The sequence below is a fragment of the Elephantulus edwardii genome, unplaced genomic scaffold, assembly GCF_000299155.1.
Source record: "Elephantulus edwardii isolate Elephantulus edwardi_28Jun2011 unplaced genomic scaffold, EleEdw1.0 scaffold00024, whole genome shotgun sequence".
NCBI classification, from domain to species: Eukaryota; Metazoa; Chordata; class Mammalia; order Macroscelidea; family Macroscelididae; genus Elephantulus; species Elephantulus edwardii.
Window position 1 is genome coordinate 3,457,043 of NW_006399774.1, and position 16,349 is coordinate 3,473,391.

Here is a 16,349-nt window from a genome sequence, read left to right on the forward strand (position 1 = left end):
AACATAAAATGTCAATGATTTTAAAATAATGTGCATATTTGTCTGACTATTTGGAAGCATAGGTGGTATCCACTTCCTAAACAACATGCCTCTGGAAACTCTATGAACTTTGAAAAACAACTATAGTTGTAGACTGGCTTTAGGTCTTTTTATAGGGTCACTATGAGTCATGCTCGATTCAACCACAGTCAACAACAACAACAACAACAATGACACCATGCATGGCCAATTGGCATAACATAGTCTACAAAGCCACTTCTCAACACCTTATTTTGGTAAATACCAGCAGGGGTCTTAAAAACTTGGGAATGGCCATTGAAGATGCCACTACTGACCTTTTTTGTTCACACCCCAAAGTGAAGAAAAAGACTATCAATCCAGTGGAACAACGAATCATGTGAACTTAAGTCTTCACAACCCAGAGACCAGAAGAACTAGATGGTGCCCAGCCATCATGGCTGATGCTCTGCAAGGGATCATAGTGAAAGACAACAGAGGGGAAGAAACGTGCAACAAAACTCAAAGTTATCCAAAAGACCAAACATATTGGCATTGATAAGAGACTGGTAGGATCCCTGGGATTATGTCTGAGTCATCCTTCAAGTCACTGAAATTACCACTACAACTCAATTTCCAGACAAACAATAGACAGACTGACAAGATGATCAATAAAACCAGGGAGGAACTTACTCCTCAGAATAATGAACCTTGAATACAAGATCTAAGGGGCAACATTTGCTTAAAGATAAAGTTGAGAAGGCAAGGTGGTATAGGAGAAAAATATGGAAATGCAAAGAAGAGAGAGAAAATAGATGAGTGTTATTCCAATGTGAGGCTCGTAGTCAATGTATCAATAAACAACATGTACAAATAGTTGAATGAAAAATCCATTAGCTCTGTGAATTCAAGTCATAATAGAAAGTTTAAAAAAGGAAGAAGAATGTGTATTATATCCATGCACAAAAGCATACATAAACATATATATACACATATACACATGTGATCGTTATTATTATTGTTTCTTTGTTCTTCCCTCCAACCAAAACTGAGGAGTGGAAATAAAACCACATAGCAGCCTGTCTTCTGGATTGGTAATGATTTCTCTAGTGATTTCTAGGGTTCTTGTTTTTTAATAGAGATTCCAAAAACTATGACTAAGGGGTTAGAAAGTCATTTCCTCTTTACCTTATAGCTATTGAAACGCAGTGTTATTGTTATAATAATTAAAGTAGATGTGACTATTTACTTTGGTACTATGTTAGGAATAAAAAAAACCCAAACCAACAAAAGTTAGCCAGCAAATACTGAAATCAGTTGACTTTGACTCATGGAGAACTCATCTGTGTCCATGGTTGTCAATGTCTGAATTTGCAGAACAGACTGCCAGCCCTTTTTCTGAGATAGTCTCATTGGGTTCAAACGTATAACCTTTTGCTTAGCAGTTAAGTGCTAACCTTTTCATACCCCCAAAGGGCCTATAACCAAAATCAAAACCAAGTCACTGCTATCAAGTCAACACCGACTCACGGTCCATCTACAGGACGGAGAAGAGCTGCCCCATGGCCTTTTCTCTTCATGGAAGCAGATGGCCACTTCTTTCTTCCACAGAGTGACTGGTGAGTTTGAACTGCTGACCATTTGGTTAGCAAGCAAACGCCTTAACCATGGCACCAACAGAGTTCTGAGGTGAAGAGTACAACCACTCAATTAAATATTTACTAAATTAGTTGAAGTTATCATTTCATGGAATGAGTCACTAAGCTTTGTGCACTGGTGTGCTCACCTACTGCGTGAATCTGAGCCATCTCTGTGAAGTAGACAGATATTCTCTTAGTTTTCTACGGTGAAGCCTTAGTGGACAAGCCCCAACCCAACTGCTGTGCTCTATAAAGGCACGTCCACTCCACAGCAAGCGTCTTGTTCAAGCTTAACATTACTGTTCATAGAACTCACTTGACTATCTGCTAAAGATTCAACTCTTGGTCACCACGTGCACACACTCTGAGTTCCCAGCTTTATGAGGGGGCTGTGGCAGTCTAGTGGGTAGGGAACTGCACTGCAACCCAAAGGTGCACAGTTCAAATCCACTAGCTGCTCCTTAGAAGAAAGAAGAGCAATCTCCTCCCCTGAGATTTACAGCCTCTGAGAACCTGTTAGAGGATCAGTCCTGATTCAATGGCAGTGACTGACAGAGTGAGCTTTACAAGAATGTTCTGTTTGGTCCAAATCATGGACTTTCATAAAGTCCATGTGACTTCAAGAAACAGTGCCCAGGATTTTTTCCCCAGTATAAACGCACCTTTTCTATCTCCTTTTGCCTGTGTTGGCTGGTTGTTAACATTGTGGACAATGCTAGGAATTAAAGATGAAGCTCTGATGGACTAAGGTGTGAGTGATTGTCCAGAAAGACAGAGACAGATTTTCTGGGGTTTGACTCTTATGTTACCGCAAATGACTTGCTCTGTGTTGCATTTTTCTACTCTTGTGTATTTTAGGCACAAACCTCCCACGGGACCTCACTGTCACAGAAAATGATGCTAAATCACTGTGTAAAACTAGTACATATTTACATTAACATTTACAGTCATGATAATGAGAAAATGGGACAAAAAAAAAAAAAAAGAAAAACCTAGATGACGACTACTGAGGAAGCTGCCAGAAGATTTCCATGACTGGATCCAAGCTTTATATTCTTCAAAATTTGGGGAGCTCTGGTGGCCTAGTGGCAAGAAGCTGCAGTGCAATCCCAGAGATAAGAGGTTCAAATCCACCAGATGCTCTGCCGGAGAAGGAGGGGCCATCTCCTCCTGTACCAGTCAGATCCAATTTGATGGTACACACACAGAGAAAATAATATACTTTTCAAAATTTGTTCTTTTTGTCTCTGCAATAAAGTAGCTCATATGGTTTCTGCTATAGTGGAAAATCTGTGGAATTTTAAGTCAAAGACATTGGGTTTCCGTGAGCTTTCCATACTTGATTTGCTTAGGAAGTCCCTATAGAAAAGCAGTTTCTCAATTTTCTAATCAGTAAAATGAAGGTGTCATTGTTATGTGCCATGGAGTTGCCTTTGACTCACGGTGATCCCATGTACAACAGCTCTGAACTCTACCCTAGCCTGAGCCAGTCTCACTGACTCTGACACAGCTAGTAAAAGATATAAAAATAATAGCCACATCAAAACAGTCCCACACAATAGATACCTATCTCAAAAGATTGTTAATGTATGATGTTGTTGTCAGGTCAGAATCAACTCATAGCTGACCTTCCACTGAGTTTTCATAAGGAACATATCAAACAGGAGGAGACTGCCCACCCTTCTCTCGCAGAGCAGCTGGTGGATTTGAACTGTGTACCTTTGGGATTGTGGTGCAGCTTCTTACCAGTAGGCCATAAGAGCTCCATAATAAAATGATTAAACCTCTAAATTATTACTAGTTCACTATGGTAATCTTTTCTATTGTTGTTATTAGGTGCCGTCGAGTTGTAGACAACTCATAGCAACCCTATGAACAGAAGACCTGAGTACTGTTCATAGAGTTTCCTGAGGCAAGCCATTGCAGAAGTGGATGCCACTCCTGCTTCCAAGCTTGTTTTATATATTCTGTACCACGATGAATTAAATTCTGGCAGTGCAGTAAAATCTGGATCTTAGGAAATGGGACCAAAAATAATTTCAAAATAAATAGGTAATCAGACTACTTAATACATAATCTAATGGATGAGTTCTAGAAATGGCTCCAAACTTTGCAAAATTCACTTTCATTTACCCAATATAGCTCTGAATTCGTTACTGTCAAGTTGGAATTGACTCATCGCTCACTCTGCGTTGGGTTTCTGAGGCTGTAAACTGCACAGGAGGAGACTGCTCATCTTTCTCTCTCATACCTACTAGTGGACTTGAACTGGTGAAGAAACATAGCTTTGGCTAAGCAGTTAAGCAGTGCAACTCTCCAGGTGCGTGCCTGCCATAGTTCCCTAACCACGTGTAGAAGAGTTGATATAGACAAAAACCTATCGTTGTAGGAGTAAATGCTAGTATGATCGCTTTTTAAATTATTTTGTAAATTATCTATAAATGTAAGCTAATCTATGTGGATGCAGAGGGTTGCTGGTGGTGATTCGATTTTCCCTGTTTAAGAGACAGAACTTTGAACTTCTAAAAGTCTTAATCTAGAGATTTGCAAGAAACAGTTTGTTGCTCTTATGATAGAGTTGAGGTGAAGAAAGTATAAGAGTAAACTAACTCTCCATGCTTTTTGCAGAAAAGTAAGGCCTCCCTAGATGTGGGGGCACACTGGTTAAGCATGCAACAGTTTTGGTGAGCACAACTGTTGATCACAAGCTTGCTTTCCAGGAGAAAGATGTGATAGACAGTTCCTATCAAGATCACAGCCCAGAAAACCTTATTGGACAGTTCTAGTGTGTCATGTGGGGTCACTGTGGATCAGAACAGACTCAACAGCACACAGTAACTAATACCTCAGTTATTTATCAAAACCAGGATGCTATGAGCTAGCCCTCCAGTCTCTGCTGAAATTGACAGCTCAGGAAAGAAAGCAAGTGCAAACCATCAGTAAGTTCAGCAATGCCTAAATGAAGCGGTGTCTGTGGAAGAGTTTCCAAATACTAACATAAAACAGATCTGTGATTCCATGAACGAGAAAGGGCTCTGGTGGCCTAGTGGGTAAGAAGTTGCCCTGCTAACGTAAAGGTAACTGGTTCAAATCCACCAGCTGCTCCACAGGAGAAAGATGGGCACTCTTTCCTCCTGTGAGATTTACAGATTCTGAAAACTCATTGGAGTGTCAGCTGTGCATCAATTCTGACTGGAAGGCACATATACAACCACAAAACAAACAATAAAGTCTCCCATTAACTGCTAGGCCCAACCTAGAAGTCAGCCGCACAAACAATGAGGCTGATTCCTCTATTTAGGTGGAAGACACAACTGAAATGATAAGACGTTTGAGGAAGTGATTGTCTTCTGCAGATGACAATCACTGAAGCAGTACTTTGAACACTGCTGCTTCTTGTGGGTTTTAAATACAGGGAAAACACTGAGGTTTAGTGAATCCATTGTGATAATTCTGGTGCAGGAAACTAGTCAGTGGGTGGAGGCTGAGACAACATTTATAAGGAAGGCACAGCATGAAAGGGAAAGCTCCCATTACTGCACACTGGGGAAGACCAGCAAAAACAGGCCTGAAAATGCAAAGCCCTTCAAAGAGCTGAGCACAAGAAATGCAGAACAGGGAAAGGCTCTGTCATTCACCAAAAATAATCACAAACACCCACGTCTCACTCACTGTCTGTATCTCATTATCTGGCATTAAGCATTAAAGACAATTTTGAAAAAATTCACAGGAGGCCCACCCACATTCTAGGCCCTACTGAGGGCCACACTTAGGTCTGAGGTGCCGTCCATAGGCAATGCCAAATTATACAGAGGCCTCAGTAATGGTCGGGCCACACGAGAGGCAGTAGCTGGCCAGTTTTGGACCCTCCTGTCTATCTGTGGCATCTTGGAATAGTCATGTGAAACACAAGGTGACAATAGGTGACATGATGTAGCAGGTGGACAAGAGGATGTCAGGTGAGGGTCTGAAGGAGCCAGGCAAACTGGCGCCTAGAAGGAGAGGGCTACTGGCGCTGGGGTGGTGACAGATGAATGACCCATCCAGGGTGTACAGCAGGAGGCAACGTCCTCTGACCACCACCGTCACAACCCTGAATGCATGTGATGGGTGCTGGGAATGGAGAAGGCATGATTGGAAGGGGGCCCGTATCACCGTGAGTATCCTGAGAAACACGATGGTACCTGATGGATCGTGAGCCACCAGGGCTGGAAAACACCACCACCAGCCGTGAGGCATAGCCCCCTCGTACACAACACCGATTTTACTTAACACTGAGCCACGTCGGTGAGGGAGGAGCGAGTTTATATTCCGATCAAGCCAGAGCCCTGCCCCGCACTCTGCCTGCGTTCCTGCCTACCTCATGCCGAGAGATCTGGGCTTGCAGCTCCTGGATGTTGCTGGTGGCCACTGGTTTATCCTCGATCTCCCTGTGAGCTCCTTCAATCAGCTGCTGGAGGCGTTTCATTTCGTGTTCATACTGCTCGTACTGCACCACAGCCTCCTTTGAAAGAAGCACATACGATTTCCTATCTCAGTACTTATGTCTATGCGGCTCTCTGCTGGACACCCCCCCCCCACACACACACACACATTAGCTCTCATTTACCTGCATGTCTAGAGAATAAACACAGGGCAAAACCACGAGGCTGCCCCAATCCTTAAATCAGATTTTTGGAAACCCTTTCCCTAAAATATTTTACCAAATTATTGACGAACTCCAAGTAGCTAAGCAATTAGGATCCACTGTCACGACAACATAGTGGTTAGAAACAACATGAAGAACACAATGGATTCATTTTTCCATCTCAGAATTACTGAAAATGGATGTGAGGCTCTAGACTGAGTGACTTTTTTTTTTTTAAGGAATAAAAGAAATGAACTATGGATGACTTCAATTTACTCCTTTACCAAACATAAAATGATACGAGGAACAAAGACAGAGGATGAAACGGGCCGCTAGAACCTCACTCAAAGGTGATTTATGCTTTTGTTTGTTTTGCTAACGTTGGTGATCAAGCTATCTTGTTGACATGGATTGACAGTGACAGTGGGCTTGAACATGATGGAGACTGGGACAGTGGTGCAGGATAGGACAAGGCTCAGATCTGTTATCCACAGATGCCCTGTGAGTCGTAGGCAACTCGACCGCACCTAACGACAAAAACAACGCAGGCAAGCGGTAGGAGGTAAATGCTGTAATTTCTTTGTGACACATAAAAGTCCCTTTATCGCTTCAAGAAACAAAGAGCAAAGCACTTGAGCGCACTTCTTAGGTAAAAACTGCATCTGGTGCCCCAAAGCTAAAATACGAAAACCATTCTGTAATGTACAATAACTTTAAATTTATCTTAAGAGGCTCAACATTATTCTGGGGATACTAGGACATGGTAAAGATAGATGACTGTATAAAACATTAACCTTTAGAAGTTGTTCCTTGCAACTCAAAGATAGCTACCACCACAGATTTTTTTTGTTGTTTTCCTACCACAGATATTTTTAAAGGAGCTTTCCCCAGGCGTTGGTGGGCGAGCCGAACGATAGCACTTTAATCTCCTCCTCTTACATAACCCCAACAAGCTGTCAAATATAACACTGGGGAAGGGTTTTGACGGGTGAGCCCACACAATGCTAATAAAAGCAGCTCCTGACTCACGCAGTCTTTGCTCTGGGCCAGGGGGTCGTCGCAGGCCCTGGGGACACTGGCTGCACTTGCCTGCATGATGTTACACTGCTGGATGGCCGTGTGCTGCAGCCGGCTGGCCTCCTCCTGCAGCCGCAGGGCCGCGTGGCAGAGTGGCAGGCTGGCCACCACGTCCTCGGGGATCCGGAGTGCACTCTGGCACAGCTGGACAGCCTGGACCTTGGGCTTCAGCGACTCCATCTCTGATAGCAAGTGCTGAAAGTGTCACGTCAAATGTCAAAACTGTGTCATTCCAGTGGAAGGCAAAATAGTATTTAATATCAAATGTATATGTAATTGAATCTCAATCATGCCATTTATAATATCAAAATGTATATTCTGGAGTAACTTAAAAGGTTTAATATACTATGAGACACTGAGTAAATTACAACTGTGGCGGTGAAACCAGTTGTCATTGACTCATCACTAATTTATGTCTAGGTGTATAGCCTCGCTTCATCAGGATCTCAGTGAGTTTTACCCACGAAGGGACTCCCGTGCACTAGTGGTAAGAAGCTGCACTGCCAACCCATAGGCATTTGGTTCAAATCCACCAACTGCTATCTTGAAGACAGACAGGTCATCTCAGAAAACTCACCGGAGGCTCAGCTGTGAGTCAATCCTGACTGGAGGGAAATGACTTGAGTTTTTAACTGATAATCATTCAGTCCTGGGTGAGATCCAACCAGAACTATGTGGTTTTTCAGCTAAACACTTAACTAATCTGTACCACCCAAGAGATTCTGTTCAGCTGCATTACAAGTTAGAAAGAGTTTGCAAAAAATATTTTTTTTTTGTTAGTTTAAGTTGATTTTAATGAAAGTTTACAGAGACTTTGGAGTTCTAGTCATTCATTGTTGCACTTTTCTCCCTGCTCACCTCTCCTCACAAATTCCCTTTTCTTTCGGGGAAATAAAAAATCTTTCATCGTTATTCAATCCCTCCCCCTAAGTCCACTCCACTCTGCTACCTTCCTTCTGAACTCCTGTCATAACAATAATATCTAACCATATATCCTTTTTAAACAGTTCTCTCCCTCATGAGTTTCAATGCAGTATACATTATTTAGCCCATCTTTCTCAGTCTCCTCCCAACCCCAATGTCAGTCCTCTTTTATAACAATTGCATTATACCGTATTTGTCTTTTTGTGACTGAGACGCAGAAATTCCACTACTGGGAATATACCCTAATGAAACCATAACTGCCACCGAAACAGATACACACACACCTATTTTTTATATTTATTTCGGCTTTGTTCACAATAGCAAAGAGCTGGAAACAACCCAAGTGCCCATCAGCAAATGAATGGATAGAGAAGCTCTGGCATATCCACACAATGAAATACTATGCGGCATTGAAAACAAGGAACTCATGAAATACTATATAAAATGGGTGACACTGGGAAAAATTTGTTCTTTTTTAAAAAAATAATGCAAACAGTACTAAGATTGTTAGATGAATTTAGAAACTGGTGGGGTTTTCCCCCAAACTTTTTCTTTGTAAACTCCAATCTCCACCACTTTTCCTAATTCTTTCTGTTTACCTGTCGATGAGATAATTGCTCCTTGAGACTGAGACGGCCGACTTCCGGGGAGGACAGTGTTGCCTGCGCCTGTTCCAGGGCAGCTTGTAAATTTCTGAGCTCGGCTTCAAATTTTTTCATATCCTGGTAAGAAAAGGTGACATGAATATCAATATAGAAATGCCAAAAAAAAAAAGAAAAAAAAAAAGAAAAGAAATGCCTGGAATCTAAAGGCATAGATGAGAAGTAACTCCACAGCCAAGTGACCACAGCAGAGGGAAGCACTGTACTTCTCTAGTGGCTGCTTTTTTTCCTAAACAACACACCTCTGGAAACTCTATGAAAATTGATAAATGTTGATAGTTGTAGAGGGGCTTCAGGCCTTTTGTTCATGGGGTCACTAAGAGTCGTGCTCGACTCGAAGGCAATCAACAACATAGAGATCTATCTATCTATCTATCTATCTATCTATCTATCTATCTATCTATCATCTATCTATCTATCTTACTGTTATGTGTAATTGAATCAGAACCAACTCATACCTGACCCTTCAGCAGGCTTTCAGAGGTAGTATATCACATGGGAGGAGAATGCCCATCCTTCTCCCAAGAAGTATCAGGTGGATTTGAACTGCATAGCTTTGGGATTGCAGCACAGCTTCTTATCACAAGGCCATCAGAGATACCTTATATATGTGCATGTGCATATACACACACTTGCATATATATTGTTTATAATATTGTTAGATGTCATTAAGAGACATTATACAACGGAATAGGCCCTGTGTAATCCACAGGGCTTCCATTGGCTGATTTTTAGAAGCAGATCACCAGATGTTTCTTCCTAGTCTATCTTGTTCTTGTTGCTCTTATGTACCTTTGAGTCAAGTATCACTCATAGCGACTCTCAGAAAATGCCTCTGAGCCCTGTCCTGTCCTCTGCCATCTTCATCATCTCTGGCATACTCAAGCCCATTGTTGCAGCCACTGTGTCAATCCAACTCATTAAGAGGCTTCCTTTCCTTCACTGACCCTCCACTTTTCTAAGCATGATGTCCCATTACAAGTAATAGCCTCACTTAGCAACATATCCAAGCGTGTGAGAAGATGCTTCACCATCTTTGCCTGTATGGAGCACTTTATGCCTATATGGCTGCATTTTCTCTAAGCGATATCTATTTGTTTTCTCGGCAGCCCAGTAAAGCAGAATTACCACCGATACCTCTTCAGCATCACAACAGACTCGATTCCACCAACAGGCCGGTGGTGGCTGTATTTGAGGACACTGACCAGGAATCCAACCCGAAAGTCTTGCAAGGAAGGTGAGTGTCTGACCACTGAAACACCAGTATGCACATCCCTTTGCTTCTTTCTCACCTTGGCGGCATCCTGCAGACTCTGTAAACGGATTTTGATCATCTGCTGTACCTCCTCGGTCTCCCGTCCCAGTTCTGCCACTTGCTGGAACATTTTTTCAGTGCAGTACACGCTGCTCAGGTACTGAAGTTTCTCGGTCATTGCTTCCAGGTCGCTGCAGATTTCTTCAGATTCTTCCAACATTGTCTAGAGGCAATTGTCCATATGAAAGGCATTGAGAGAGAGGCTGGGCAGCAGAGGGCTAATAGGCAGTTTATTCTACCAGTTGTTGTTAGGTGTCATAGAGTCAAATGTGAAGCAGAGGAATAACCTATGATCAACAAATGGGACTTTGGCTAATCTCACGCCATCCTCATGACCTCCGCCACTTTCAAGCCCAGCAGGGTGTGGCAGAAAGCTGTGGCCGCAGAAAGCTGTGGCCTGGGAGGGGAGTAAATTGCAACTCATACCTCCCATGCATGCTGTGCAGGTTCTGTGTGCAGGTTGTCCTGCTGGGTCCACACCCTGCCCCGCCTGCCTCAGGTCACCACCTACTGAGATCCTCTTTCAGAGAAAAGAAGGTGGCACAAGGCTATAAGCAATTCACCACACATTTTTAGGTGCTGGATCATAAGGTGTGTGCCGTGTCTACCATCCCAACATGTATTTTGATTACATGTCAGTTGTTATGTATCCTTGAGTCAGAATTGACTCAAAGTTGACCCTCCGATAGGTTTTCAGAGGCATTTATTTGCACAGAAATAGACCACTCAGGTGAATTCGAACCACATGCCTTTGAGAATACAGGGTAGCTTTTTACCACTAGGTCACCAGAGCGCCCAGAGAGATTGGGGCCAATTAGAGCTCATAGGTCCTGCTTTTACTCATAGTTAAACTAAAGAAGCTTAATCCAGCTTTTCTATTCTGTGTCTGTAATCTAAATGTGTATTGTATATGAAATAAAAAAATTATACAAGAATTTACAAACACATAATTTTAGATCACTTGCTTTAAATAAGTTGTTAGGTAGAAGGAGAGTAAAACACAGCCCCGGGAATTTAGGATTGTACAGTCCATTAGGAATAATGATAGCTTGAATGGAGAGACAGCTGTGTAACAAGCGTAACATTACAAGCATACACAGAAGGAGAAGTTAAGGAAGTAGAAAAGTGAGATGTGCCTTGATTCATTGGAAAATCAGGCTGTAGAAGGCTTCCTGGAAGAGTTTCATGTTAATTCCAACCACAGTGCATTTGGCAGATGGTAAATAAGAGGAAAAGTATTTCATGCTGAAGGAACAAAATAAGCAAAGACATAGAGGTGGGTGTGCACAGAACGAGCAATTACTGGTGTGTATGACATGCACAGAGGAGACACGGAGATGGCACTGGAGTCTTTAGTCAGACTCTACTGTACATATGAATGCAGACATCTAATGATTCATCTACAATATGGTACATACATGGCTTTTCTCACAATGCATGATATTTATTGCTGCTGAGTGCCATCAAGTTGCAACTACCCACAGCTAACCTCTAGTGGGTTTTCAGAAGGAGACAGCCTGCCTGTCTCCCATGGAGCAGCAGGTGAACTCAAGTTGTGCATCTCTGTGTTGGCACCATAATTCCTTACCATACCAGGTCACCAGAAAGTGTGTGTACACACACACACACACACACACACACACACGAGAGAGAGAGAGAGACAAATGTAAAGAAGAAAAGAAAATGTCTCATTTCTATCACCTAATGATAACCTTAAGTAAATAGAAACTGCTATTATGATAGGGCATATATTTTAGAGAACTGAGAATATATTTCCAGAAGAAATCAGCTCTTAGAGAGAAAGAGACATCATGCTGGGAAAGGTAGAAGGTCAATGAGAGAGGAAGCCCCTCAACAAGATAGACTGACACTGCAGTGGGTGAACACTGCAATGAGCTTGGACGTATCAGAGATGGAAGAATGGTGCAGGATAGGGCGAGATTCAGGTCACTGTTCATAGGACTGCTATGTGTTAGAGTTAACTTGAGGGCACCTAACAACAATGTAACATTTTTCGTCTTTCTTCTTCATCTAACAGTGTATCTTCTTCCTGTCTGAACTCTAGATGAATAACTTGTATGAGTTCCTGAAGACGGTAAATAAGAAACTCCCAGAAAGTGTCTAAAAACTCAGTGCCTCAGAACTCACCAATGAGTTGATACTTGTCTCAAATGCCAGATATCTCAAGACCCCTGTGACTCTCTCTTCTCTTCCAGCAACTTCTAATTAGTCACTAATTTAGGATGCTCCAGCTCCTTCTTATTTTAGGACTTTTTTTTTTAAATTTCTTTAATTATTTTGTGTGTCCTTGTACTTTTCTGCCAGAATACTTATACCACCTTATCTTTGTGATACTGTCTTAACTTCACCATTCTGTTTTCTATAAGTTACTAAATTCTCTCCTCAAACGCAAGTCTGGCCTTGTCTCTGTCCATGCTAACTGCCTCTCAAAATCCACCAGAGTCAGCTACCGGTCAGTTCTGACTTGACAGTATATAACAACAAGAAGAACAACTAAGTCCTCTCCTAAAATACAAGTCCGACCTTGTGTCTTAACTGCAGAATATCTAGGTTTCAAAGGTTTCACAAGACATGAGACGTTAGAACAAAATCCTAAAGTCCTGATACGCGTACTTTCATGATTTTCTTCTTTTCTCTCTACATATCTTGTCCCTCATCCCTGGACTGCTGCAGCTCACCTCCCTGAATTCCACCTTCTGGTGACCCAGAATGCCTCCTTTAGGGCTGAAGTCCCACTTGGTTTTGTCTAAATACAGTTTACAACAAGATAGGGGCATGTTTTTTCAAGCCTGAGCCCATTGTCATGTCATCCTAAGAAGCCTCTTTGATGTTCTTCTCAAAGCCCTAAAGTCTGGGTGGACCTACTCCTTATCACCTTTGTCAAAAACTACAACGAAAAACAGTTGTCACCAAACAGACTCCAGTGGGTGGTGACCTCATGTTTGTGTAAGCAGGACTGTACACAACAAGGACTTAAATAGCTGGTTTTCCAGAAGCAGAGAGGGAGGGCTCTGGGTGGGCGCAAGTTCTCTAAATTAGCGCTGAGCACCCACCCAGACTCCACTCTCATCACTGATCTCCAATTGTCTCTGGAATTTATCTATTTCCTCCCCTAGATTACCTGCAAGCAGAAATCAGGATACAGAATTCTTTGTCTTCAAATGCCTAGTGAAACCTTGGAAAATGCTCTACAAATGTTTGTTGAATAAATGTATATCTGCAAAAAGTACTTCAAACAATCTTCAAGATTATTTTATTCCATTATATATATTCTATTCCATTGTACACAAAAATCTAAATCTTCATTGTTGTTGTTGTGTACCCTTGAGTTAAAACCAACCCATTGCTGACCCTCCAGTGGGTTTTCAGAGGTAACTAATCACACAGGAGGGGACTGCCCATCCTTCTCCCACAGAGCAGCCGGTAGGATTCAATCTCCTGTGCTAGTAATTACCTCTGAAAACGTCACCTATGAATCAGCTATGGGTCGATTCTGACTCTAAGGTACATAACAACGACATACACAAAAATGTACTTTGAAAAACCATTTGACATGTTCTTTAAAATGTCACTATTTTATTACTGTTGTTTTTGTTGTTATGTGCCATTGAGTTGCCTGTGACTCATAGCAACCCTATGTACAACAGCCCTAAACCTTGCTCAATCCCTTGCCAATCTTATTGTCTCTGACACACCTATCCCCACTTCCCAAGTGACTGAATCAATCCATCTCATTCAGGGTCTTCCTCTCCTGCGCTGTCCCTCCACCCTCCCAAGCATGACATCCCTCTCCAAAATCTGATCCCACCTTGCAACATGTCCAAAGTATGTCAGACAAAGCTTCACAATCCTTGCCTCCAAGGAGCAGCCTGGCTTCACCCTCTCTAGGATGAGCTTGTTCTCCTAGCAGTCCGTGATACATTCAGTACTCTTCTCCAGCACCACAGCTCAAAGGCATCAATTCTCCTTCTTTCATCTCTAGTCATTGCCCAGCTCTCTGATGCATACCAAGTAATTGCAAAGACCATGGTCTGAATCAGGTGCACCTTAGTCTTCAGACTGACATCATTGTTCTTCAGTACTTTGGAGATGTTTCTGAGGAGCAGACTTTCCCCATTTTCATTTCCTGGATGCTGGTATCAAGAGTGTTGACTGGAGAGCCAAGCAAACTGAGGCTGTCAACAATCTCAATCTCCTCATCATCTATCATGATGCTGCCTATTGGCCCAGTGGTGAGAATCTTTGTTTTCTTGATGTTGTAATACTGTAATACTATATACAATATTTTCTCATTTTGGGTTATACAACTTCAGTATGTTGCTCTAAGGTGCTATCAAGTTGATTACAACTCATAGGGACCCAATGAACAACAGAACTGAACCTTGTCCTATCTTGTGCCATTCCCACAATCTCTCAGATGTTTGGGTCCATGGTTACAATCATTGTGTTAATGCTTCTTATTGACAGTCTTCATCCCTTCTTCTGACAGCATAATGTCTTTTATCCTATGAGCCAGGCCCCTCCTGAGTCAGGACTGTTGCCTCCTGACAACATATCCAAAGTATCTGTGACAGTTTCACCATCATTTCTTCTAAGAAGCATCCTGATCGCACTTCCTCCAAGAGAGACAGGTTTGTTCTATTAGCAATCCATGGGATAGTCTTTACCAATACCACAACTCAAAGGCACTGATTCTTACTCTCTCACCCTTATTCATTGTCAAACTTTCAAATGCACAGAAAGCAATTTTTTTAAAAAATTAAGAAAATTTAAGAAAGCTTAAAAAAATACCATTGCTTGGATCAGGAGCACTGTAGTCTAGAAACTGGCATCCTTGTTCTTGACCACTCTGGAGAGGGCTTTGACAGTGTATTTTCCAAATGCAACATGTCTTTTAACCTCTTGAGTTTTGTTACCATAGATGATTATGGTTCCACGGAAAATGGAATTGTTAACAATTTCAATTTTTCCATCTATCCTCACTATTGGGCCAATAGGCAACACTAAGCTAGATGGAGAAAAGACTGGAAGTCAGTGATTTCATCTTGCTTGAACCCACAATCCACACTCTTGGGACCAGTAGTCAGGAGATCAGGGGTTGTATATCTCTAGGAACATCAGCTGTCAGTCTTATTTCCAAAACACTGAAGAGCAGTGATGTCCGTTTAAAGACTGTATGTCAGATACAAGCCATGGTCTTTCCAATCACCTGCCATGAATCTAAGAGCTAGAAAATGAATAAGGAAGAGAGAAGAATAGTTTCCTTTGAGTGCTGGAGACTAGTGCTGACTAGCCTATAAACTGACAAAAGAACCCTGTCCTCTCCCGTGCCATCTTCATCATCTTTGACATACACGAGCTATTACAGCAGGCACTGTGCCAACCCAACTGCTTGAGGATCTTCTCTTTCACTTATCTTCACCTTTGCCAAGTATGATATTCCCTTCCAAAACTTAGCCTACCGTACCAGCATGCCCACAGTACGTGAGAGGAAGCTTCACCATCCTTGTTTCAAGGAACAATCTGATCGTACAGTCTTCAAGACATTCACGTTTATTCTTTTGCCAATTCATGGAATATTTAGTACCCTTCTCCAATACCACAGTTCAAAGGCAGGATAGGGTCTAAGAAATGTAATCATCAAGTGAGAATAAGAAACTTTTTTTAAAAATTATAATCCATTTTTCCCCCCAGCAATTTTTAACACATTTTTGTAATATAGGACCACGCCAGGAAGGGTTGAGGAACAACGCAAGACCCTGGATGAGATGGACTAACATAGTGATGGGGGTAATAGGCACAGATGTATTAGAGACAGTGAAACTGGCTCAGAATAGAACTGGATTCAGAACTACTCATCGGTATGAGGTGCAGGTAACATGAGGACACACAACAACAACAACAACAGGAAGCATTGTTGAAGAGCTTTCAATTAAATATTAATTTATAAAATTTCATGTTGGTAACTACAAGTTTGCTCTCTCTTTGTTTCAATTTGCATTTATAGATTTCTAATGAAGCTGACTTTTTTGTCATTATTTACTAGTCAAATGTTACTAAAGTCTTATTTTTTAAAAATATTTTTA

At 41.9% G+C, this 16,349-nt stretch overlaps 1 protein-coding gene across 1 annotated transcript in view; it reads right to left on the reverse strand.

The window, feature by feature from the left end:
* SYNE1 (spectrin repeat containing, nuclear envelope 1) overlaps positions 1-16,349 on the reverse strand; it is a 644,155-nt gene that overhangs the window by 280,263 nt on the left and 347,543 nt on the right. Inside the window, exons 85-88 of the mRNA XM_006882743.1 lie at positions 10,220-10,405; positions 8,865-8,987; positions 7,354-7,536; positions 5,998-6,141 (exon numbers count right to left, since the gene is read on the reverse strand). Coding sequence (XP_006882805.1) covers positions 5,998-6,141; positions 7,354-7,536; positions 8,865-8,987; positions 10,220-10,405 — 636 coding nt within the window. The remainder of the gene's footprint in view (positions 1-5,997; positions 6,142-7,353; positions 7,537-8,864; positions 8,988-10,219; positions 10,406-16,349) is intronic.